General features: G+C 47.0%; 1 protein-coding gene across 1 annotated transcript; it reads left to right on the plus strand.

The window, feature by feature from the left end:
- Nucleotides 1-3,250: 3,250 nt before the first annotated feature.
- On the plus strand, nucleotides 3,251-5,984 carry Gm42427 (predicted gene 42427). Its single transcript, XM_030254993.1, has one exon. The coding sequence runs from the start codon at nucleotides 3,328-3,330 to the stop codon at nucleotides 5,251-5,253; it is 1,926 nt and encodes a 641-aa protein (XP_030110853.1). The 5' UTR covers nucleotides 3,251-3,327; the 3' UTR covers nucleotides 5,254-5,984.
- The last annotated feature ends 20,505 nt before the right edge of the window (nucleotides 5,985-26,489 follow it).

A 26,489-nucleotide genomic window follows, 5' to 3' on the forward strand; every position in this document is an offset into this window, starting at 1 on the left:
GGTCACCCACTCTTTCCTCCATGTACCAGACTGCCCCTATCCTCTGCTAGGAAGAGACTTGCTGACTAAACTAAAAGCCCAAATCCACTTCGAGGGATCAGGAGCTCAGGTTATGGGACCAATGGGACTGCCCCTGCAAGTGCTGACCCTAAACATAGAAGATGAGTATCGGCTACATGAGACCTCAAAAGAGCCGGATGTTTCTCTAGGGTCCACCTGGCTTTCTGATTTTCCCCAGGTCTGGGCGGAAACCGGGGGCATGGGACTGGCAGTTCGCCAAGCTCCTCTGATCATACCTCTGAAGGCAACCTCTACCCCCGTGTCCATAAAACAATACCCCATGTCACAAGAAGCCAGACTGGGGATCAAGCCCCACATACAGAGACTGTTGGACCAGGGAATACTGGTACCCTGCCAGTCCCCCTGGAACACGCCCCTGCTACCCGTTAAGAAACCAGGGACTAATGATTATAGGCCTGTCCAGGATCTGAGAGAAGTCAACAAGCGGGTGGAAGACATCCACCCCACCGTGCCCAACCCTTACAACCTCTTGAGCGGGCTCCCACCGTCCCACCAGTGGTACACTGTGCTTGATTTAAAGGATGCCTTTTTCTGCCTGAGACTCCACCCCACCAGTCAGCCTCTCTTCGCCTTTGAGTGGAGAGATCCAGAGATGGGAATCTCAGGACAATTGACCTGGACCAGACTCCCACAGGGTTTCAAAAACAGTCCCACCCTGTTTGATGAGGCACTGCACAGAGACCTAGCAGACTTCCGGATCCAGCACCCAGACTTGATCCTGCTACAGTACGTGGATGACTTACTGCTGGCCGCCACTTCTGAGCTCGACTGCCAACAAGGTACTCGGGCCCTGTTACAAACCCTAGGGGACCTCGGGTATCGGGCCTCGGCCAAGAAAGCCCAAATTTGCCAGAAACAGGTCAAGTATCTGGGGTATCTTCTAAAAGAGGGTCAGAGATGGCTGACTGAGGCCAGAAAAGAGACTGTGATGGGGCAGCCTACTCCGAAGACCCCTCGACAACTAAGGGAGTTCCTAGGGACGGCAGGCTTCTGTCGCCTCTGGATCCCTGGGTTTGCAGAAATGGCAGCCCCCTTGTACCCTCTCACCAAAACGGGGACTCTGTTTAATTGGGGCCCAGACCAGCAAAAGGCCTATCAAGAAATCAAACAGGCTCTTCTAACTGCCCCAGCCCTGGGATTGCCAGATTTGACTAAGCCCTTTGAACTCTTTGTTGACGAGAAGCAGGGCTACGCCAAAGGCGTCCTAACGCAAAAACTGGGACCTTGGCGTCGGCCGGTGGCCTACCTGTCCAAAAAGCTAGACCCAGTGGCAGCTGGGTGGCCCCCTTGCCTACGGATGGTAGCAGCCATTGCCGTTCTGACAAAAGATGCAGGCAAGCTAACCATGGGACAGCCGCTAGTCATCCTGGCCCCCCATGCAGTAGAGGCACTAGTCAAGCAACCCCCTGACCGCTGGCTATCCAACGCCCGCATGACCCACTATCAGGCGATGCTCCTAGATACGGACCGGGTCCAGTTCGGACCGGTGGTAGCCCTAAACCCGGCTACGTTGCTCCCCCTACCGGGGAAAGAGCCTCACCATGACTGCCTCGAGATCTTGGCCGAGACACACGGAACCAGACCAGACCTCACGGACCAGCCCCTCCCAGACGCCGACCACACCTGGTATACAGATGGAAGCAGCTTCCTGCAAGAGGGACAACGTAGGGCTGGAGCAGCGGTGACCACCGAGACCGAGGTAATCTGGGCCAAGGCGTTGCCAGCCGGGACATCCGCCCAGCGAGCTGAACTAATAGCACTCACCCAGGCCCTAAAGATGGCAGAAGGTAAGAAGCTAAATGTTTATACTGATAGCCGCTATGCCTTTGCTACCGCCCATATCCATGGAGAAATATATAGGAGACGTGGGTTGCTCACCTCAGAAGGCAAGGAGATCAAGAACAAGGGCGAAATCTTGGCCTTACTGAAAGCTCTCTTTCTGCCCAAAAGACTCAGTATAATTCACTGCCCAGGACATCAGAAAGGCAATAGTGCTGAAGCTAAAGGCAACCGAATGGCGGACCAGGCAGCCCGGGAAGCGGCCATGGGGACTGACACAAAGGCCTCCTCACTTCTCATAGAGACCTCAACCCCGTACACTCCAGACTTCTTCCATTATACTGAGACAGATATAAAGAACCTACAAGAGTTGGGAGCCACATATGATAGAGAGAAAAAATATTGGGTCCTGCAAGGTAAACCTGTGATGCCTGACCAGTTCACCTTTGAATTATTAGACTTCCTTCACCAGCTCACCCACCTTAGCTATCAGAAGATGAGGGCACTTCTAGACAGGAAAGAAAGCCCCTATTACATGCTAAATAAAGATAAGATCCTCCACGAGGTGGCGGAATCATGCCAAGCCTGTGTCCAAGTAAATGCCAGTAAGACTAAGATCAGGGCCGGAACACGAGTAAGAGGACATCGACCAGGCACCCATTGGGAAATTGACTTTACTGAAGTGAAGCCCGGACTGTATGGGTACAAGTATCTCCTGGTATTCGTGGACACGTTCTCTGGCTGGGTTGAAGCCTTCCCAACCAAACATGAGACTGCCAAAATAGTGACCAAGAAACTTCTGGAAGAAATATTTCCAAGGTTTGGAATGCCCCAAGTGTTGGGGACTGATAATGGGCCTGCCTTCGTCTCCCAGGTAAGTCAGTCGGTGGCCAAGCTACTGGGGATTGATTGGAAACTACATTGTGCTTACAGACCCCAGAGTTCAGGTCAGGTAGAAAGAATGAATAGGACAATCAAGGAGACTTTGACCAAATTAACGCTTGCAACTGGCACTAGAGACTGGGTACTCCTACTTCCCTTAGCCCTCTACCGAGCCCGCAACACTCCGGGCCCCCATGGACTCACTCCGTATGAAATCCTGTATGGGGCGCCCCCGCCCCTTGTTAATTTCCATGATCCTGAAATGTCAAAGTTTACTAATAGCCCCTCTCTCCAAGCTCACTTACAGGCCCTCCAAGCAGTACAACGAGAGGTCTGGAAGCCACTGGCCGCTGCCTATCAGGACCAGCTGGACCAGCCAGTGATACCACACCCCTTCCGTGTCGGCGACACCGTGTGGGTACGCCGGCACCAGACTAAGAACTTGGAACCTCGCTGGAAAGGACCCTACACCGTCCTGCTGACCACCCCCACCGCTCTCAAAGTAGACGGCATCGCTGCGTGGATCCACGCCGCTCACGTAAAAGCGGCGACAACCCCTCCGGCCGGAACAGCATCAGGACCGACATGGAAGGTCCAGCGTTCTCAAAACCCCTTAAAGATAAGATTAACCCGTGGGGCCCCCTAATAATCCTGGGGATCTTAATAAGAGCAGGAGTATCAGTACAACATGACAGCCCTCATCAGGTCTTCAATGTTACTTGGAGAGTTACCAACTTAATGACAGGACAAACAGCTAATGCTACCTCCCTCCTGGGGACAATGACCGATGCCTTTCCTAAACTGTACTTTGACTTGTGCGATTTAATAGGGGACGACTGGGATGAGACTGGACTCGGGTGTCGCACTCCCGGGGGAAGAAAAAGGGCAAGAACATTTGACTTCTATGTTTGCCCCGGGCATACTGTACCAACAGGGTGTGGAGGGCCGAGAGAGGGCTACTGTGGCAAATGGGGCTGTGAGACCACTGGACAGGCATACTGGAAGCCATCATCATCATGGGACCTAATTTCCCTTAAGCGAGGAAACACCCCTCGGAATCAGGGCCCCTGTTATGATTCCTCAGCGGTCTCCAGTGACATCAAGGGCGCCACACCGGGGGGTCGATGCAATCCCCTAGTCCTGGAATTCACTGACGCGGGCAAAAAGGCCAGCTGGGATGGCCCCAAAGTATGGGGACTAAGACTGTACCGATCCACAGGGACCGACCCGGTGACCCGGTTCTCTTTGACCCGCCAGGTCCTCAATATAGGGCCCCGCGTCCCCATTGGGCCTAATCCCGTGATCACTGACCAGTTACCCCCCTCCCGACCCGTGCAGATCATGCTCCCCAGGCCTCCTCAGCCTCCTCCTCCAGGCGCAGCCTCTATAGTCCCTGAGACTGCCCCACCTTCTCAACAACCTGGGACGGGAGACAGGCTGCTAAACCTGGTAGATGGAGCCTACCAAGCTCTCAACCTCACCAGTCCTGACAAAACCCAAGAGTGCTGGTTGTGTCTGGTAGCGGGACCCCCCTACTACGAAGGGGTTGCCGTCCTAGGTACTTATTCCAACTATACCTCTGCCCCAGCTAACTGCTCCGTGGCCTCCCAACACAAGCTGACCCTGTCCGAAGTGACCGGACAGGGACTCTGCGTAGGAGCAGTTCCCAAAACCCATCAGGCCCTGTGTAATACCACCCAGAAGACGAGCGACGGGTCCTACTATCTGGCTGCTCCCGCCGGGACCATTTGGGCTTGCAACACCGGGCTCACTCCCTGCCTATCTACCACTGTACTCGACCTCACCACCGATTACTGTGTCCTGGTTGAGCTCTGGCCAAAGGTGACCTACCACTCCCCTGGTTATGTTTATGGCCAGTTTGAGAAAAAAACCAAATATAAAAGAGAGCCGGTGTCATTAACTCTGGCCCTGCTGTTGGGAGGACTTACTATGGGCGGCATAGCTGCAGGAGTAGGAACCGGGACTACAGCCCTAGTGGCCACCAAACAATTCGAGCAGCTCCAGGCAGCCATACATACAGACCTTGGGGCTTTAGAAAAGTCAGTCAGTGCCCTAGAAAAGTCTCTGACCTCGTTGTCTGAGGTGGTCCTACAGAACCGGAGGGGATTAGATCTACTGTTCCTAAAAGAAGGAGGATTATGTGCTGCCCTAAAAGAAGAATGCTGTTTCTACGCGGACCACACTGGCGTAGTAAGAGATAGCATGGCAAAGCTAAGAGAAAGGTTGAACCAGAGACAAAAATTGTTCGAATCAGGACAAGGGTGGTTTGAGGGACTGTTTAACAGGTCCCCATGGTTCACGACCTTAATATCTACCATTATGGGCCCCTTGATAATACTTTTATTAATCCTACTCTTCGGACCCTGTATTCTCAACCGCTTGGTCCAGTTTGTAAAAGACAGAATTTCGGTAGTGCAGGCCCTGGTTTTGACCCAACAGTATCACCAACTCAAATCAATAGATCCAGAAGAAGTGGAATCACGTGAATAAAAGATTTTATTCAGTTTCCAGAAAGAGGGGGGAATGAAAGACCCCACCATCAGGCTTAGCAAGCTAGCTGCAGTAACGCCATTTTGCAAGGCATGAAAAAGTACCAGAGCTGAGTTCTCAAAAGTTACAAGAAAGTTCAGTTAAAGATTAACAGTTAAAGATTAAGGCTGAATAATACTGGGACAGGGGCCAAATATCGGTGGTCAAGCACCTGGGCCCCGGCTCAGGGCCAAGAACAGATGGCTCTCAGACGTCAGTGTTAGCAGAACTAGCTTCACTGATTTAGAAAAATAGAGGTGCACAGTGCTCTGGCCACTCCTTGAACCTGTGTGTCTGCCAATGTTCTGACCAGGTGTGTGCCCATTGTTGAACCTTCATTAGACCCTTTCCTCGTACCCCTCCCATACCCATTTCTTGAAAATAGACATTGTTTAGAACTAAAAAGTCCCACCTCAGTTTCCCCAAATGACCGAGAAATACCCCAAGCCTTATTCGAACTAACCAACCAGCTCGCTTCTCGCTTCTGTAACCGCGCTTTTTGCTCCCCAGCCCCAGCCCTATAAAAAGGGTAAAAACTCCACACTCGGCGCGCCAGTCCTCCGATAGACTGCGTCGCCCGGGTACCCGTGCTCCCAATAAAGCCTCTTGCTGTTTGCATCCGAATCGTGGTCTCGCTGGTCCTTGAGAGGGTCTCCTCAGATTGATTGACTACCCACGTCGGGGGTCTTTCACCACCACAATACAGGATTGTGTTCCCTACCCCAGAACCCACAAGTTGAAGTCCTTAGTCACAAGACATCAGAATGTAACCTAGTTTAGAGACAAGGTCTTTAAGGGGGCAATTGTAAAACTAAAATGAAGTCCATTGGGTGGCTCTTATCACGGCTGCCTTCTCCCCACAATAAAAGAAGGGGACATGCAGACACATGGACTGGCATGTTCAGAAGGTAGAGGCTCTTAAGAGACACAGAGAGATGTCAGCCTCAGCAGCAGGGACACATCCCTCCCTCACAGTCCACACTCTCTGGTACTTTCAGCTTCTAGAACTCAGAGGCACTACGGGTCTGTTGCACAGGTCATGCAGTTAGTGGCAATGTCATATTAGGCCTAACAAACAATTCCAAGTTGCGGCTTGGAAAGGAGGTAAGTCACCCCACAGGGCCCGTCCTTTTGTGCAGGAACACAGGTCCCAAGCTTTTTGTTTTGCTTTGTTTTTTTCTCTGGGGTGTGGTCTTCTCTCAGAGTGGGGCATCAGAGCCCTGAAGTAGCTGCAACCCAGAACAAGCTGCAGTGTAATCAGAGAAGGCTCTGTTCTTACCACAATTCACCCTCCTACTGCCACGTAGGGCACCGCTGCCAATTTTCTTCCCTGGTGTCCCAAGGACAAAGCACCTGCTTCTCAGGGGGTCGGAGGATCTGATTCCCTGCAGTTACTTCCTTATTTATGAGACAAAGCACCATGTGTGACTTGGCCTCCTTCAAGCCCATTAGACGGGAGAAGGAAAAGTTGAATTCAAATGCACTGATATGCAAATACAGGTTCAAAGCAAGGTCTCTGGGGAAAGCCTGCTTCCCAGCATGTATCTGGCTACACCACACCTTTAAAGCACAGATTAGCCTTAGGTTCCCCGTTTCACATCCAATAAAAGCAAAGTTCTAGGAACGAAGTGAAACTTGGTGTCAAGGTGAGAAACAACTCTCACCCCAAAGAAATAAAAAAGATGGTTTTATTTTGGAGCCAAATAGGAGTGACCATAGCCTGAGAACGAAGACTTGGGTGTCCCCAAATGGCATGTTCTATCTATAGTTATCTGTGGGACTGAAGAAGGCAGTCTGGTCTATGTTTTGGTCGGGAGAGGCTTACTCTGGAAACCCAGTAGAAAACCCTACAAGGGACAGAACAGTGAGCTACGCCCCTAAACTCACCTGACACCAGGAGTCCTCAACTCCACCATTCTGTGACTATCAGTCCAGAATCCACCCTCACATTTACCTGACAATAGCCAGGTATGCTCCTCCCCACAGTTACCCTGCAACAGCAAGGTAGCCCCCCCCCCCCCACTATAAAAGGGACCCTTCCTCCCTCTCTTGCTTCTTCTTGTCTCTTCTCTCTCTTACCTCTTGCCCTCCTTCTTTCCCTCTCTTCTCTCCTATCTCCATGTGGTCATAGCCAGACTCTACTTCCCTACCTTTTCTCTCTCTCTGCTTTTCTACAATAAACCTGTACAATAAACCACGGACCATCTCTGCTCATCAAGGCCAGCCATGCTAGAACAATGGAATAGGCCTTGCCCTAGCTGCCCACTGAGCTAGCAGCCTGAGATAGCCAGACTCTCACCCACATTGGAACCATCCAGTGCCTTCTCCCCTTACCCCTTTTCCCTTCGACCCTGGGACAGACTGAGCCACTCCTGGGGGGCCCCACCAGTTCTCAGCTCTTCCGCAGTATCCAGCAATGTCCTGAAATGCCCAAGAGCTAGAATCTGTTGTCCCTGGCTTCCATGAGGCCCAGGGACCCTCTCCACCCCCGCCCCCTCTCAGACTGGGGTTCCGTGACTTCCCACAGCCAGATGAGACGTGGAGAGCGTGCGGCAGTCCCCTGTGTCTGCCCACCCAGAGCCCCGGAGCTCTGGCAGGACACAGGTCATCTCTCCCACCCCCTTTATTTCCACAGTCCTTTGCTTTTTCTGTTTGAAAAACATCTGGACGGCTGGGGAGACAGACAGCTCAGTGAGTAAACTGCCTATCACTAAATCATGAGAACCCCAGTTTGAGTCCTCATACACATCTAAAAAGTAGAAGCAGACAGATCTTCAAGTAGGTACAGGGGAGGGGGGTTGTAGCATTTAGGTCCACAAGGTATCAGAGATAACCACTATACATATATACTATACAAGCCAACTTTAGTGAAGCAGTCTTTTCTCAAAGGGCAACAGAGCACATAGCAAGTTTCAGGTCATTGGACGATCTGGGACTTTCAATTCTTTCCACCCACTTTGACATCATCGCTCCCATGAGCTCAGCTCTCCAGTTGCATGCTGGGTTATAGGGGTGAAGCAGAGTCAGAGAACAAATGTGTTCCCCTGAACATTCAACATTGAGGAAGATTCAACAAGTTTAGATGTCATCACAAGCATTAGCCATTTCTTCCACCTTGGTGACCCCAGGGCACTGTTCTCAGCCTGTAGACTGGGAGGGGTGGGGTGGAGGTGGCTCTAGATTCTGGCGTTCCCAATGAAATGGGGCACCAGGGTGATGGACAAGCAGGCAGGCTATGGCAGAAGTCCTGATGCCTGCACTTGAGGGCTGAGGTGACACAGAAGAAGGTGGTTGCCCCTGGTCATGTGAAACCTGGGAACAAGTTCTCTCCAAAGCTCCTCAGAAGAGAAGAAGGAGATCTTCCTAGAGGACCAGCCTGTGGAGCAGAGATCCACTGTCACTGTACCCTCAGCTTGCTTTTGTGTGTTTTAATTGAGGTTAAATGCCTATCACACACACACAAAAATAGCCACTTAAGGGCTGGGGATGTGTAGCTATGTGTTTAAAGTTTTTTCTTTTCTCTTCCTTTCCCTTCCCTTCCCTTCCCTTCCCTTCCCTTCCCTTCCCTTCCCTTCCCTTCCCTTCCCTTCCCTTCCCTTCCCTTCCCTTCCCTTCCCTTCCCTTCCCTTTCTTTTCTTTCCCTTTCTTTCTTTCTTTCTTTCTTTCTTTCTTTCTTTCTTTCTTTCTCTCTCTCTCTCTCTCTCTCTCTCTCTCTCTCTCTCTCTTTCTTTTTTTGTAAATATTTAAAGTGAATGATTCAGGGTCAGGTGGTGGCAGGTGGATCTCTGAGTTCAAGGCCAGCCTGGTCTACAGAGCAAGTTCTCGGATAGCTAGGGTTACACACAGAAACCCTGTCTCTAAAAACAAACAGGAATTATTTAGTGTCAATTAGCATACAGTAAATGTTGGTTAACCACCAACTCCATCCAGCTCATACATCTTTCACCACCCTTAAGAAAGCAGTTGCTCCACAGAGCCCTTCTCCAGCCCTCCCAGCCTCAGGCAACTGCCAATCTGCTTCCTGTCTCAAGAGTTCCCTATACTGGTCATTCAGGCAAACAGAGCTGCACAGCACCTCCTTCTAACTGCCTGCAGAGCATCAGGTCTACAAGGACTGAACTGTGACTTTCTACCTCCATTGGCATTATTTGCTCTCCTTTACTAAAAGTTACACATTACATGGTTAAAAAGCAAAACAAAACCTGGAGACAGAGGAAAAATGTAATGAACAGAATTAAAAACCAGTACAGTGTCAGTATTGCACATGACTACCCTAATATTTTCAGAGACAAGCTTTTCATGCGCCCCTAGAAAAATACAGGGAAGTAGCTAGGCTACTGGGTGTCCTGGGCTGCTGGCTCAGCCTGCCTGTATTGTGTTCCATTTATAAAAACGAAGTTGCTAAGAGCACCTTCTTATTTGGAATCTGACTGAGCGCACATGATGTGAGCTACCCAGATGCTGACTCAACACAGTGCACACAACGCTTTGCTTATGTTTCTTGCTTCCAACTCAATAGAGTCGGAAGTGTTGTATTTGTAGAAGAAATCAAGGATCAGGGAAGTCAAGTGTGTGCCAAAAGGCACAGGGAATAAACAATCCTTCTTGAATACTCTCTTGTCTAGGTCATTCCCATCACCATTCTCCAGTGGAGGCACAGAAAGGTCAAGAGCACCCAGAATCTCATGCCTCCTGACTAGATAGAAGTCAAAACAGGTTGTGTATGTGTGCTCCATCTGGTTCTCTTGTCTCTCCCTAAGAAGCAGGCCCTTCATCTGGGGTTAGTACCACAGGGCAGGGCTCCCTCCTCACCTCTGAGTGACTCCAGGCATCTGGTACTGCTTCCTGGTTGCCCCAGGCCGCTGTTAGCTCTGATTGCCTCCTGGCTGCGACTGGAAAAGCTCCCGCTGTTCTGCACTGTGGAAACAGACTCCTTGGCCCCTGGGTTCTGCCCAAGTCACTCAGGCACAGTTGTGACACCATGCAGGGCCCCGGGCAATGCTACCAGATACTCCTTGGCCTGTTGGCGGTTCAGTCATTGAAGTCTTGGGAACTGGGCTAAGAACTATGAAAGTAGAGAGCGAAGCTTCTAGGTCAGGGCAAGTAGTGAAGACACTTTCTTGGCCTGCATCACAGGTGGAACCTGCTCACTGATGGGTGGGTGGTTGATACTGTTACCAAAACAATTCAACAGGTCTGCTGAGCATTCTCTCAGATCCACCAGAGAGCTCTACAGCTGTAGCCTTTTCCCAGGATGCTAATTAAAATCATGACTCACTCTAAGCCAGCATCAAAAATAATTCAACTTGGAGGAGAAAGGGGACACAGCGACTCCAATGCTCAAAACAGAGGTTTTGCAGTCCCGTCTTTCTAGAGAGCACTCCCATGGGAGGATACCTCCCAGGAGACAGCTGCGTCTCCACTTCCAAGAGCCCTGGGACCAGAGGCCCACATAGCTGCCAGGTTGCCCTGTGGCTGGTCCCACAGGTCTTGAGTTTGCAAACAGGATCCTTTTCCTTTGGTTTCTGGGAAGGGAGGGCTTGGCCTGGACTCAGAGAGCCACTCTGCTTTCTGAGTTTTCAGAGAAGCTTGTGATACCCTGTCAAGCTGTTCTTCACAGGCTTCTAGGAACCCGGCTGGCATTCTTGGTAGACTGGAGGCCTTATCCTTCCCCTTCCATAGAACCCAATGTGTTACCATGGCCCAAGGGATCATGGATTTTGAGAGGTAACACACAGAGAGTGATGCTGAAAAACATCTCAATACTGGGCTGGCTTTCTCTACCATTACCATTCTCCTTACTGTGGAGATCAGCCTTGAGTCCTCCCCTCTACTACTCTGAGCACTTTATTCCCAACGCAGCCTCTCTTTCTTCTCCATGCTTGCAGGTGCGTGCTTCCCAGAGCCTCATTTTGTAGGGCCCCACTCAGACTCACACTGGCTGCACATGGCATCAGTTAACTATGACACATAGAAGCTCCTGAGCTGGCATGAAGCTTTCCAGTTCTTTGCCTTGACAGTGACTAAGAGATCCTAGTGACAAAGCAGCACCAGTGGCATCCATGTCCAGGCTGCCCTCTGTGGAATGTAGAGAGGAGTCACATAGTTGTTCCTCTCATAATGTCAGCCCAGTCCCTTAGGGACAAAGCCAAGACCAAGCCTGGGACTTGCTCCGATATACACTCCAGGGAGCAGGTTGTTCAGTGGCAACAGAAGACAAGATGAGAGTTTATTGAGAGCCTGTGTTTTCTCCACCATTAGCATCCTCAATCCCCTATCTGGGATGCTTCATGCATGACATGCAAGGAAGCCACAGTTCCTGAGAATGAAAGGAGAGGCCCTTTGAGGGTTTCTGGGAAATCACTTCTACCACCAGAGAAAGGAAGTGCAAGGATAAGCTATCTTTCCAATCCAAGGCCATGATTCTAAGAAACTAAATTAAGAGCTTGAGCTAGAACCTTATACCCTGGGCCAAACCTGAGGACACAGAGTTAGTACAGGCAGGGCTGCCTGCCCTTGGTTGGCATTCAAAAGGACAGAAGGAATTAAACTACCTGCTAGGCCTACTCATGCATTGTCCCTGACACCGGAAAAGGAATCCTTTGTTCCTTGCCCCACTCCTTTTAGTTTTTTCTGAGATAAGGTTTCTTTGTGTAGCGTAGATGTCCTAGAACTTACTATGCAGACCAGGCTGACCCCAAACTCAGAGATCTGCTTGCCTCGGCCTCCTAAGTACCGGGATTAAAGGTGTGAGCCACTACCTCTCTGCTACAAAATTTTGAAAAGTTGCACATTGGTTTTGTGGAGATGCTTACATAAGACTCCCAGAACCTACCCAAAAGGCCAGAATCTCTCTTTAATTAAAGAAAGTTCAAATGAGTAGTTACCAACATGGTTGAAAACTCACATGGGCAGACATGCTCATTAAAAACAACTTAGTCATATTTCTTTAGCAATGTGTTTGATTCCTTTCATCTGGTCTAAGAGTGAAGAGCTCAGATCTTAAGAGAAGTACAAAAAGGCTTCCCTGGTGTTCTGAAGACAGTACTAAGGGGGAAAGTGTGGGGCTAGAAGAAGCTAGCTGAGGGGGATCCCTTAGGGTGAGATGGTATTGAGGTGGAGACCACGAATACCTCCTCCATTTCTGAATGTCTCCTGAGGATGTTGCCTTCAGAAGTACCTTATTAACTCTTTCAACTGTGGTTTGGAGAGGAGGGAGGGAGGACTTCTCTATGCTTGGGAAAGGCGTCATCTTAGTTACTTTTCTCTTGCTGTGATAAGACACCATGACCCAAGGCAAGTTACAGGGGGGGGGGGTGCGTGAAATCCATCATCATCCAGCAGGGAACATGACAGTTATGTTTTTACGGTAAAATAACATGGATAACTGAAAGAACCTAGTGGGGAAACCCCCACTCAACTCCTGATTCGGCGTGCACCTAAGAATCACGAACAGAACAGAACGCCTTGATGTAAAAACATGAGGTAATTTAATGGTGGAGCTCCGGGTCGAAACATATCTCACGCAGGAGACAGTGGATTCGACCATGGGGCTTGGAAGCTAGGGGTTTTTATAGAAAAGGGGCTGGGGCTGGGGGAGGAATTGCAGTTTCACATGATTGGTCCATTTAAACACCAGCAGACTGTACATGCAGATAACATTTAACTTAGGTCAGAAGGGCGGGAGATAGGGAGGCGCCCGGCCAGTTGGGACAAGTCATCCTCTTTATCTTTATGGCCATGCAGCCTCAGGAATGTCTTAACGATGGGCCTGCCCGGGCATGTCCTAGCCTGTTCTACTATGTTCTCAGCCCCAGGTTTCAAAGCTCACAAACAACTCTTTGGGCTATTTGACATAAATTACATGAATCACAGGTCTCAAGTTTTATTTTCTTTCATAACAATTAGCAACAGTGGACTGGAGAGATGGCTTAGTCATTAAAAGCACTTACTGGCTGTTCTTGCAGAGGATCCGGGTTCAGTTCCCAGCACCCACATGGGAAGCTCCAACCAGGGCCATGGTGGTCAGAGGTTTTACTGTGCATCAGCCATATGGATAGAGTGGACTGCTTAGATGGTCAATTTTGGTTCCCATGCAGCATCTCCAGGGACTGGGCAGAGACTGCCTGGCTCCAGGCCCCTACTGTAACTCACTGCATTAAAATAGACAATTGCACAAAGTTTAAGAGCCGGGGAAATCACATAATCTGACAGACTACCCCAAGGGTGAGGAGTCACCTCCCAGATGTCTTGGAGTAGAGTACATAACTTTGGGCAATGTTAATCCTTATCAAGAGCCCATTTCCAGTGTTCCCAGACATTCCTACACATGACCTCAGACTTAAAAAAGATTTATTTTACTTTTAAGTACACACACACACACACACACACACACACACACACACACACAAGAAGACATTAGATACCCTAGAGCTAAGAAGTTCAAAGCTACTGGATATGGATACTGGGAACTGAACTCACTTTGAGTTCATGCTCTTAACCACTGGACCATCTTCCTAGCTTCCCTAAGCCCCCTTTAAAGAAGTCTTTCTGAAGTGCATGACTGCCTGCATCCTCTTAAAGCCTCCCGAGGTTGGCAAAGCAGACACTATGATCTGTTTTTTTGGTTTTTTTTTTTTTTTTTTTTTTTTTTTTACTGAGTCAGCTAAGACACAGAGAGACCTAGAAACTTCCTCTCAAGGGCACACAGGCTGTCCTCACACTGGCATGGCCTGTCCTGGCATCTAACATGATGTCCTCCCTGGCTCCACTCAGCTGCCATAGGCGTTACTGCTCCACTGAGCCAGCAGTTGACCAGGAAGAATGAATAGATGGAAAGATCAGGAGACGGAGGTCAGCCAAACCCCATCGCAAATATTTGGAGAGCTGAATGTTTGCAAAAGCCCTGTACAGAAGCTTGCTAGAGCCAATGAGCTGGCTCTCTGTTAGCACCCCCAGGAGATTACAAAGGCAGTTTCTGTAAATAAATAGGGCTTACTGTAGATTTTAACAGCTGTTACACATAGCCTGCTTTCTGTATGATGGAGAGTGAGGTCAGACTTGCTAGGAGCTGTGATAGTACTAGGTGGCACCCTTGATCCTGTGCAGTGGCAATGAGCCTATAGCACAGACAGGTAACATCCTAGGCAGATGGCCTCCATTCTGACCTAGAATTGAAAGTCTTTGGTTGTACATAAGACTTCCATCTTGGCCAGGGGACAGCTCACCCATAGGCCTACTGCCAGCTGGTCCCATCTGTTGCCACAAGCTCTAGGAGAGAAATGATTGCTAAGGTAACCATGAGGCCCCAGGGATGGGCAGACAAGGACATACAGCAGCTGCTCTTACTGGGCATGCAGCCTGCGCTCTGCTCTAAAGGGATCCCAGGACCCTCTGCCAGCTAAGCCTTTGACATACTGGAGCACACAGAGCTGCTTGGATAGAACTTTCTGGACTTTGCAGTATTCGAGAAGGGCCACGGAGACATCTCTCTCAGCTAGGGAGCTGTAGGGAACATATCACTTCATTGTGAACATTAAAAAAAAACAAAAAACAAAAAACCCACATTAGCCTGTTAAATGAACTCAAAGTTAGCTTTCTAACAGCATTTTAAAAAGATTTACATCCCCAAATATTTGATATGAAGTACTCTTAAGACCAACTCCAAGGTAAGCACTTGGTGCTCTCCAAAATTTCATAGAAAGAGGCTGGATGATATATAGGAATGACACAGAAGTACCTGTAGTTGTGCATGAAGTACTCACAATTGTCTCTGTTTCTTAGGAGATGTTACAACAAGTTACCACAAGCTTGGGAGTTTAAAAACAATAAAACTCTGTCCCGTCCCCTCCCCCGCACTGCTCTGGAGCCCAGTGAAATTCAGTATTATATGGAATCTATAATCAACATGCTGACAAACCCTCTCTGAAGGGCTTAAGGGATGCCTTCCTGTGTCTTCCTCCTCTGGTGACTCCTCCAAGCAGTTGTTGTCTGTCTCTATATCACTTCACAATCTGCCTCATCTTCAGATGGGCTTGTTCTCTACATCTCCTCCCATCCTTTCCTCATCAGAATGTCCATCATTGAATGTAGAGGTTGACTTAACCTAGGATGATCTTAATTCAAAATCCTTAATTTGGGTTAGGGTTGTAGCTCATCAGTAGAGCCCCTTGTCTACCTTGTACAAGCACATGGATTTGATTCTCATAGCTTCAAGAAATTCATAATTATGTTAGCAACGAGTGTTCTTCAAATGAATTTTGCATACAGCTTCTGATTGCTGTATCTGAGTGGAGATGGGAAAACCATCAAATCCACTCTGCCTTCCACTGGCCCAGCTCTGTTTTAAACCCTGGATACCGCAGGAAAAAGAATAGAGAGTCAGCATTCATGACATCTCCAGTAGAAATGAGACAAACCAACACCCTGTAAACTAAAGATGCTTTCAGCAGTGAAGACGGCTATGTTATGAAAGGCAGGGAGACCATCTGGATAGGGATGGCTTCCTCTTTGGATAAAGTGATCAGAGCAACTCTCTTACAATTGTAGTCAAAGAACAGGGAACCAGCTGGCTCACATCACTCACACATAAATGCCTCCTACTTTCCCAAGTTCAGGGGATTGGAGTTCACAGATGTTGCCCTTAAAAGATGAAAACTTGGTGACATGTCTTTTATGGGGTATGCATTAGAAGAGAAAGAAAGTTCCCACAGGGCTGTGACTGCCTATGACACTTGGGGAGACTATGAAAGGAGCCAGTGGCAGGCCAGAAGTCTAAGGAAAGTTGACTCTCAATGTTCATCCACTGGGTGCTTGCTATAAAGGTGGCATTTTATGCTCCAATTAGGTTTTGGAGGGGAATTTATCATAGGAAGGGAATCTGTCATGGGAGCTGTTATTTCCTGAGTCTACCAAAGTATAGACAATGGTTACCTCACTCCTTTTAAAAGAAGGCATTAGATCTCCTAGAAATGTCCAAGTCATGATCTTAACTCCCTGCTCTCATTAAACTACATCAAAGAGGAGACTTTTGGAAGACTTTTGGAGAAGACTGTCTTTCAGAACAGCCTTCAGTGTCTTCTCTTTTGAGAAGAAGAGAAGAGAACAAGGTCTCTATCCTTGAGAAGAAGCAAGTGTGAGAGAGGTGAGGGGTAGATGCCTACAAGCCAGGTTGGTGGCTGACTTGACAGTGATTATCTCCTGAACATGCAGGTGAAGACCTATTGTAACCTTGAAACTAGACAGGAGTTTAAGTGATCCTGGTACAAGAGAGCCAGGCTGCAGGCTGGTAAAGATGCCTTTCCCAGATCTGTCCAAGGTACACACTGAGGAGAAGCAGGGAGGGGTGGGGAACCCACTTTCCCAGAGGCTGCAAGGGTCAAGTGTGTGTGGCTTTCCAAGGGAAACACCAAGAAAGGAACCAGATGAGAGATACATGGATTAGAAGCCCTTGGCAAGAGGGCTATTACAGGTGAGGAGACATCCAAATCAGCTCCTACGATAAAATCAAAAGATAAGAAGACTCAATGATTGGCCAGCAGTGACAGACAGGAGCAAGAGTAGAAAAAGGGCAATGCACAGCCAAATACTGTGGAGCTTTGGGAATCCTCCAGGAAAGTGTGAGGGAAGGATGGTAGGAGTCAGAGGATCAAGGGCATCACAAAACACAGCCCACAGAATTAACTAAATAGTGCTCATGGGGGCTCACAGAGAGCCCACACCAACAATCAGAGAGCCTGTAAAGGTCTTAGGTCTTAGGTCCTCTGAATATATATTATGGTTGTGTGGCTTGGTCTTCTTGTGGGACTCCTAACAGTGGGAGCAGGGGCTGTCTCTGACTCTTTTGCCTGCCTTTGAGACCCTTTTCCTTCTACTGGGTTGCCTTGTCCAGTCTTAATATGACGGTTTGTGTCCAGTCTCATTGCAGCTTGTTATTCCCTGTTTGGTAATTAGACCCCTGGGAGACCTGCCCTTCTTTGAAACAGAGGAGGAGAGGATCTGTGAAAGAAGGGAGATGGGGGAGGGCACAGAGGAGAGGAAGGAGGGGAACCTATGGTTGGGATGTTATACACAAGAGAAAATAAATAAAAATAAAATAAAAAAACAGGAACAGTGGAAAACTGATAAAAGATTTTCTTGGGAAAGAAAACACAAAGAGTTGCTATGGATTGAATTGTGTCCCTGAAAAGACTATGTCAAATTTCTAACCCCTCAGCTCCCATGACTATGATCTGACTGTGAGATGAAGTGTGGTTGATGCAATTAGTTAAGTGAGCAGGATCAGGTTTTGCCCAATAGATGTTCTCAGAGTGGAATTTGGGCACAGCCCCCAAAGGATGGTGCAGTGAGGCCACAGAGGCAGGCTGAAGTTATGCAGACACAGTCAAAGTTAGCTTGGTCTCCCAGAGCTGCCTGAGGTGAGGAAGGTTCTAGAAACACCAGAGGAGGATATTACTGCCAAGACTTCGACGTTGGACGACAAGCTTCCAAAACTAGAGAATTAGACTTATGTTGTGGATCGCCCTGGTACTGTTTGTATTTGGTGTTAATTCAGCTTCCCTAGGAGGGGCTGCCCAGGAAGAGTAGTGAATCACGTGACCCTTCTAATGAATAAAGAAAACAATCACTGGGTGAGCAGGTGGGACTTCCAAGTTGGAGGGAGGAAGCGAAGAGGCAGGCAAGAGACAAGGGCTTTTGGGACCTGGACAGTGGGAGGACAAGACGTGGCTATTAATGATCTCTGAGAATTTAGATTTAATATGGCTTACAAGATTAGGAGTCTAGTTGTTGCACCCTGTGATTGAGTTCCTATTGATTCTGAACTAGGTTTGTGTGGTGTTTTCCTTCATGTGGTGGCTTGACTGGGTTCCAGAGAAATAGGTACAGTTACAAAGCTTGGGTTTGCCAGAAGTGTACCCCTAAAGGCCCTGGGAATTTTGCGGCATGGGGCTGGTGTGGCAATGACCCACCAGTGGGAACTTAGCAAGCTGGGTGGGTGGAGAGATTTTTGGAGTTCTGAGTCAGTTACCACGAGATGAGAACAGGCCAGCCAGCCCACCTGGGCCTACCAGAGTAGCATGAATTACATTTTTTTTTTTTTTACTATTTCCTGCAACAGACTTACACGCTGTGAAGTACAGTCTGTAGGACTTTTCCAGGCCTAGCCATTAGCGTGAGAGCCAATGCTTAGACAGGAACCCAGGACCAGGTGTTCCAACAGAAGTCAGTCAAGACGCATTCTCCACACATTTTCCTCCTGGCTCACTTTGCTCCCAGTCCTAGAGGAGCCAGGCACAGCATATGTGATTGTTAGGTTTTTAATGTCAACTTGACATAGTTTAGAATCACCTGGATCAAGGGCCCTCGGGAATGTCTTGGAGAAAGTCTCCCGATTATGATAACTGCCTGAGAAGCCTTGTCAACTGTGGGCGGCAACATAACTTAGCAAGGAGATTCTGAAGTGTGTGAGACTCTTGTGGAGAAAGTGAGCTGAGCACAAGCTGTCTTTTCTTGGATATGGAGATACTATGGCCAGTTTTCTCAAGCTCCTCGTGTGGCAACTTCTCTGCAGTAATCAACTGTAACCAGGAACTCTGAGTTAAAATAAATCTCTTGTCCCCTAAGTTACTTTTTTATTCAGGGTATTTGATCATAGCAATAGAAAGGGAACTAAGACAGAAAGCACCGGGCGGGGAAGGTGGGGGTGAGATGGTTGAAAGATGGTCCTATCCCTGCGTCTGGCTGGCTGGAGATGAGGGAAGAGAAACTTCTTTGAAATAGACCTGAGGGCTGAGGATGTAGCTCAGTTGGTAGAATGCTTGCCTCGTATGTATCATGTCTAGGTTTGACCCTCAGTACCACATAAACCAGGCATGGTGGTGCACACCTATAATCCTAGCTCTTAGAAGGCAGAGGCAAAGGATTAGAAGTTCAAAGTCCTCTGAGATCCTTTTACTATCCTGACAATGACCCAAACAAGTTATTTTCCACACTGAGAGTGAGGGCATTGTCTTTATTAAAGACTCAAGAATGGAAAAGATCTCAGCAGGAAACATTTAGGTAGAAACATTTGATGGGCACTGGTCCGATTTCCTCTTAAACTCTCCTTGCCCCATGCACCACGAACCTGAGTCTGCAGAAGCAAGAGGCAGGCGGTTTGCTCAGATTTCTGTCATCTCTAGGGCTTCTGTCTCCGTAGATATGGCTGTGAACTTGTTCAGCTTCACTGAGATGGTGACTCGTGTTCTCCATGGACTGATGCTCGACCTAAGGCCCAGGTCAGCAAGGGAAGTGATCCAGACCTCAAGGAATGTCAAAATGCTTGGTGGGGGCAACAGTGTTCCCTGGAGGCTGGCCAGCACATGGTACACAATGGACAAAGCACTGATCCTGAGCTGAGGAAACGCTTTCAACGGGGACAGTCCTCTGGGTCCAGCTCGTGTACTGTGTATGCTGGTGTCCACAGAAGAGGACTTTCTTCTGCATCAGACCAGCAGAATGCTGGGAGACTTTGCTCCAGTGGGACACTCACTCAATGTGAGTTATTCTGCCATCAGAATTGAGAACAGAAGCAGATTCCTATCTCCTCTCTGAATCTCAAGACAAAATGAGTCTCAATAAAGAGATTTGGGTATCTACCAAAACCAGCTGAAAGCTGTTGATGGGAGAAGAGCCTTGGGGCCTCTAGGGATAAGTGATAGCTACCTGGATTTTTGTATTTTGTCAGGTACAGTGCATCCAGAGGTAAAGGACTTTCTTCTGAGTCATGTGGCTGGGCACCATGGGTTCCACCCTTGGAGATGCTATAAGGTTGAGCTTCATCTTGTTTCATAAAGAATTCCAAGGGTTAGAAGTTTAAGCTTAGTAGAAGTCTACAGCAAAGTTTATAGAGTATATACCTGACTCTGGGGGAGAGGAGCTTGCAGCCATAATTCACAACCTTTACAAAGCAAATTACTCATGCCAGGGCTGCTATCAGCACACCCATGGATCCAGATATGCCAGAAAGCACGTGAACACTAGCAGCCAAGGAGCACAAGGCCCCCATGTCCTTCTGCAGAACCTTAGCCCACTTCCTAACTGGAACTGGTTTGCTAAGCACTTTTGCTCATGAAAATCCCACCCACTGGAATGTTGTCTTGCTCTTGTTGTTTTGTTTTTTATTTTTTTATTTGTTTGGTTTTTACTTGCAGTCTTTTCAGATAACACACTCTTCATAATTACTAAAGTGATATACGACTTCCCATAAAACAGTTACATATATACAGATGCAAATCACCCCGCCCACCAGGATGGTTATCATAAAACACAGACAATAACAGACGTCAACCGGGTGTGGACACCTGCAGGAATCACACACCAGGAATGCAGGGCACTTCCGCTATAAAGAAGTGTTCAGTGCAGAAGAGTTAACAAAGCACAGAAAGGCCATTCCCAGGAATAAATATGCCCAAGAGAAATGTAACATATCCATGGAAGATGTCTGCGGATGTGTAGCACAAGCAATTTAAGCTTATCACCAACTAACTTACAATAAATGAGACTCAGACTATAGGTCTTTTATTTAGCTTTATTACTGCTAACCCCTAATCTACTCTTCTAATTATTGACCTGGCTACCATCCCAGTGGTGTAATCCAGGTACTTGCTGTTTCTCCTGGCCATGTACTCATGGTCCATTTCATCCTGTGGCAACTTCCTCCTTCTCCCTTCTTCCTCCTTCTCCTCTCACCTCTCTCCCCCAACCACATCACTCCAATGTCTAATCCCTGCAGTAATTGGCAGTAGTCAATCTTATTTAACCAACAGTTAAATCAAGGAGCAAGGTTTGCACAACAAAAGCTTGTAAACATGAGAAGTCACTTGTAGGCTGAGACTTTTAGGTATAGAATTTACCATCACAGTGCATAGCAACAGAACAAACTCCAACACAGATGTCCTTTCTGGGGTGATTCTTAACAGCCCCAAATGGAAGCAGCACAGATGGCCATGAGGGAGTATGGTGTATCCATACAACCAATGTTACTCAGGCAAAAAGGAGTGAAACACTGATGCAGGCTGCCATGTGGGCCAACCTTGAGAATACTGGGCTCAGAGAAAGCAGCCAGTCGAAAAGTACCGTGTGCTGTAGAAGTCCATGCTCTGGAAATAATTGGAGGAGACTATCATAATAATACGTAGGTTAGTGGCTTCTAAGGGCTGTGTTTGTTGGATTGATGAGTGGCTAAGAATGAGTAGCAAGTCTTTCCTGATATTACAATAATGTTGTGAAATGGATTCTGGCCATTATTGCATAGCTTTGTGAATATCCTAGGAGATCTTGAATGTACACTCTGCATGGATGCTTTATATGGTATGAGATGTAATCAATGAAACTATTATAAAAATCATAAAACATATCTACACAGTAACTTTCACACAGATGCTGACAACAGCTTCGTTCTTTTTAAAAATTAATTAATTAATTAAATTAATTTTCCTCAACTTCCCCTCCCTCAGCAACAGCTTTATTCTTAATTATCAAATCTTTAAAACAACTAAGATGATTTCTGGACATAAGGTGTCTACAACATGTGGCATTTCATTTAATACTAATAAGTCATAAAAAGACATGAATGGACCTCAAATACATGCCTCTAAGTGAAAGAAGAAAACCTGCAAAGGTTTTGTTGTATATGATCCCTGTTGACATTCTGAGAAAATCCCCGTTCTGGAAAAGGCAACACCATGGAGACAGTAAAAAGAAGTATGTCCAGGGATTAGGGAGGAGGGAGTGGACAGGTGGAACACAGCAGGCTTTTGGAGAAGGGAAGGTATTTTATGCAATGTAGCATCCATGGACACGTAGCACTAAATATCCCTTAAAACCTAAAGAAGCTACACCCCCAAGGGTGAGCTCTAATGACCACTATAGAGTCTGAGTGAGGTGAGCTTACCTGTCAGGCTTGTTGGTAGGTAGCAGTGTGGTGGGTTAGGGAATAGCAGTGGTTATAGAGGTGAGGCTCATGGAAAGTAGAAGACAGACGGGACTCTTAATAGTTCGTGTTCAATGTTGACATGAAGCTCAGACTAAACAGCCTTTTTAAAAAAATCATAGATAGGGGGAAAAATCACTTAGCATCCTGACTGTGTACACTTACAAGATCATTCAACAGTGTGACTTGTGGTGAGGTCTCTGTGGATACCAGAGTTGGCTAAGTAACAATCCCTGTGAGGCAAGAAGGAAATCCAGTTCAGCATGAGTCAGTAACTGGTGTTGGTTCAAACTCCTAGAGTCTGATACCAGACAGTTTATTGTAGGCATATTTAAGTATAGTACAATTGTACAAAAAAAAAAAAAAGTTTTCTGGTGTAATGTAACCCCATGTGTACAAGAAAGCATAATTACAGTGAGACTCTTCTCAAAGTACACGTCACTTTTTCCATGAAGACTGGTTCTACAGATAGGTTGCATGTGTTATCTTAAGGACCTAGGGGAGGATTTGGTATGGTCTCAGTCATACAGACAATACAAAGGTCATTTAGCCTATCATCTATCTCCAGTCCTAGTTGTGGGAGTTTTGAGGAGCCAGGTTATGGCCTGGCCCCACAGATAGCACAGGGGTTACCTAGACTATTAGCCAACTCCATTCTCAGCCTTCTGGGCGGAAAACAGGTTATACATCTTTTCCTTTGAAAAGACAACCCTGTGTGTTCGACATTGTGGTTTCCCTGGTGATATCTGTGATTACAAGGACCTTTGTACTTCTAACAGTGACCAATATTCTTGGTGGTTTTGTAAGATTTCCTTTTTTGTATAATTTTAAATGCAGTTCCTTCTTCCATTAAACAACACATTTAAACATTTTTTCTATGCCAAAAAAGATTTCCCTGTGTTTAAAAACAGCAGCATGGAACTGTATGCTATGGAGGCTCTCTAATTTATCTGAACATCTCACATTTTAAAAGGCACTACAGTTTGTGCTTTTATGAGCATAAGTGCTCTTTTTGAGCACTATGAAAAACATCCCTTGTCCTCAGAATTGATTCTTAACCACAATAAAGGGACAACTTTATATTGGATGCTTAATAATGGTTTGTGACTGAACCAACTGTCTTGCAGATGTTGCCTCAATTGATGCTCAGAGGCCCTAAATTCTCCGTTGTTATCATTAGTCCCACTTTTTCAGATGAAGTCACAGACACTTGGAGATCTTGATTTCCCGAGGGCATTGGTAAAAAGTCGAAGCTTTAACTAAATTTAAGATGACCTGATTTTAAAACTTGAGCTGCTACTCTGCACCATTAGATATATTGAGTTCGCTTATAGATCTTTAATTTTTAAAAACTTTTCTGCAAATAGCTCTTCAGGAGAGTCATAATCATTTATTGTCACTCTCAAAAATATAAGCATTATACTTTCTTTTTATCTGCCCCCTCCACTACCTTCCCTTTCCCATCTTTCTCATCTGTCTCCCTTCCCTCTCTTTAAACCCAACTGCCCCTTCTTCTGCTTTTGTGACACACATATTTCAATAACCTCTCCTTTGCTCCTCCCTGCCCCGATTAACAGAAGACCTGGAGCTGTCAAACTGCTAGGGGGAAAAAGGCACCCTTGAAGATGCACACAGAAAAGGGTCTATTTGAAAGGGATTCCAATAAGCCAGAGAGCAAAGCTAAGACTTGACAAATGGGATTTCATGAGATTTAAACACACAGCAAAGCAAGAAATCAACATACTGAAGAGGAAGCCTACAGAATTGGAGAGTCTTTGCCAGCCATACATCTGACAGGTTTATCTCTAAAGTCTAGAAAAGTTGTTCAAAAATTAAATGCTAATGAGAATGAAAGGAAAGAAGAAACCTTTATACACTGCTGGTAGGAATGTAAAATAGTGTAACTGTTATGGAAATCAGTATGGAGATTCCTCAAAAATTTTTTTTGAGTTACCATAGCTCTAGCTAAACAATTAAGGGTATATGCCTGAAGAACCTCAAGTCAACACAGCACAGAGATACTTGCACACTCACAATATTATTGCAGTTTTCACACTAGCTAAGATACAGAACCAGGGGTCCCATCCATAAATGGTTAGGCAAAGAAGACATTGTACAAACACATAGTGGAATTTTTTCCAGCTACAGAAAGTGATATGTTTTTATTTGCAGGAAAATGGAGAAGACTTAAACAGTGTTATGCTAAGTGAAACAAGCCAGACTCAGACAAATAATGTCTATCTCCTCTCACATGCAGGATCTAGATTTAAATATGTACGCATGTATACACACGTGAATGTATATGGCTAGAACATAAGGTGCACAGATGACTATGTGACGGGAGGAGCTGGTCAGTTGCTTTAAACCACCAAACATTTATGTGTAGTAAAACATTATTCAGATCCAAGGGTGTGAGCTATATCTCCCTTCCCAGAAACCTATGAAGTCACCAGTCACAGCAGACTCAGGCCTTAGCTATGCTGGCTGTCACCTTTCAAATGGTAGATGGTAGGTAACAAAGAGGTCATTTCTAGATGCCCTGAAGGAGGAGCCTGGTCCACAGCTGACCAGCATCTCAGAGACCTGCCCCCACCAAGGGCTTCTCTTTTGAAGTGCCACCTGGCAAACCCTATTGGTCCCTAGGCCCCACTTTCAATGCTCTTAAGATCCTGCATTCTCATCTCCCCCATAACTATGCTACCCCTGGTTTTCTAATGTGTTTATAGATTCCTTGTAGAGTACAAGGGCGTAGATTAGTAGTTCTCAACCTTCCCAATGCTGGGACCCTTTAATACAGTTCCTTGATCCCAACCATAAAATTATTTTAATTGCTACTTCATAATTTTGCTACTACTATGAATCTTACTGTAAATGCCTATATTTTCTGATGGTCTTAAGCAGCCCCCATGAAAGAGTCAGTAGACTCCAAAGGGCTTGCGACCCCCAGGTTGAGAACCACCCATGCAGATCATTCACTAGGCCTTTCAGATCTTGACTTTTAGGGGCCTGGAGATAGGAAACATGAGTTGTGAGAATACTCTAGGCTTTCCTGCCAGCCTGTGGAGTTCTCTAGACCTCCAGCCCCAGCAGGGCTCCCTCATAAACATAGATAGGGGAAAGCAGTCTGGAGATTTCACCACTTATACCCAGACCAATACAAAAGCAGTGGCTGCCTTCTTTCCCGAGGACTTCTAGGTATGCTCAACTGCCCAGAGAGCCCAAACAGCTGCTCTCATGATGGTTTGAGTCGTTGCTTTACCAAGGGCTCTACAGTTCTCACAGATGCTGAGGGCATCAGTGGAGATGCCACCTGCTGTCTTCAGTTCCTAATATCAGGCGGTAGAGGTGAACATGGGGAGGATACGTGCTGTAAACAAGCCCGTTCCACCAACCTGCTTTTCAGCAACTCAGCTTACATCATCACTCGCTGCATCCACTGGGGGCACATTTCCCCTGTCACTATGAGTTGCACGTACCCCTTTTAAAAGGTCCTAGCCAACCCAGATGGCTCTCTGTCTTATTCATTCTCTATGTCTCTCAGACTCTCTGTCCATCTGTCTCTATCGCTCATGTCCCCACTCTGAGATGGCATTTTTCTCCCCACGCCGCAATAAACCTCTTGGGTTAGATCCATTGTGAGGCATGACCAGCACCATAACTCGGCCCTGGACCTGCTGAAGGTACCCCATCTGCTTTATCCCAAGAGTGCATCTGGAGGAAAATCAGGCCTCATGTTTCTCCATCTTCCGTCTCATGAAGTTGTTCCACTATAGGCTTGAACTAAAAACCCACCTTTTTTATTGTCATTCTCTTTTATGTGTCTTTAAAAAAAATTATTTTTTCACTATGTACAGTGTTCTGTCTGCATGTATGCCTGGAGACCAGAAGAGGGCACTAGATCTCATTATAGATGGTTATGAACCCCCATGCCATGCTTCTAGCTTTTATGTGTCACCTTGTGTGACTAGTTGTCATATTTTAGACTGTAGGAGTCTTGCTTAGTCTCCTGCTGGAGAGGACAGGCTAGATTGTACAGTTGTTACTTGGAAGGAAAAACTGCCAGACAACACGAGTGTTGGTTCTTCTCGGGAACAGCCAGAGCTCATTATTTCTAAGTGTGTCCCATCTGTAGTGATGCTTGAGAAAGTCAGCAGTCCAGGAGTTTTCCTGAGGAGACGTTGCTTCAGTCTGGGCTCGGTTTATGCTTCCATTCACAGGAGCTGGC

Source organism: Mus musculus, chromosome 5 (assembly GCF_000001635.26).
Source record: "Mus musculus strain C57BL/6J chromosome 5, GRCm38.p6 C57BL/6J".
NCBI classification, from domain to species: Eukaryota; Metazoa; Chordata; class Mammalia; order Rodentia; family Muridae; genus Mus; species Mus musculus.

Coding starts and splice junctions, on each gene's coding strand:
- Gm42427 (XM_030254993.1), top strand. CDS start 3,328: ATGGAAGGTCCAGCGTTCTCAAAACCCCTTAAAGATAAGATTAACCCG.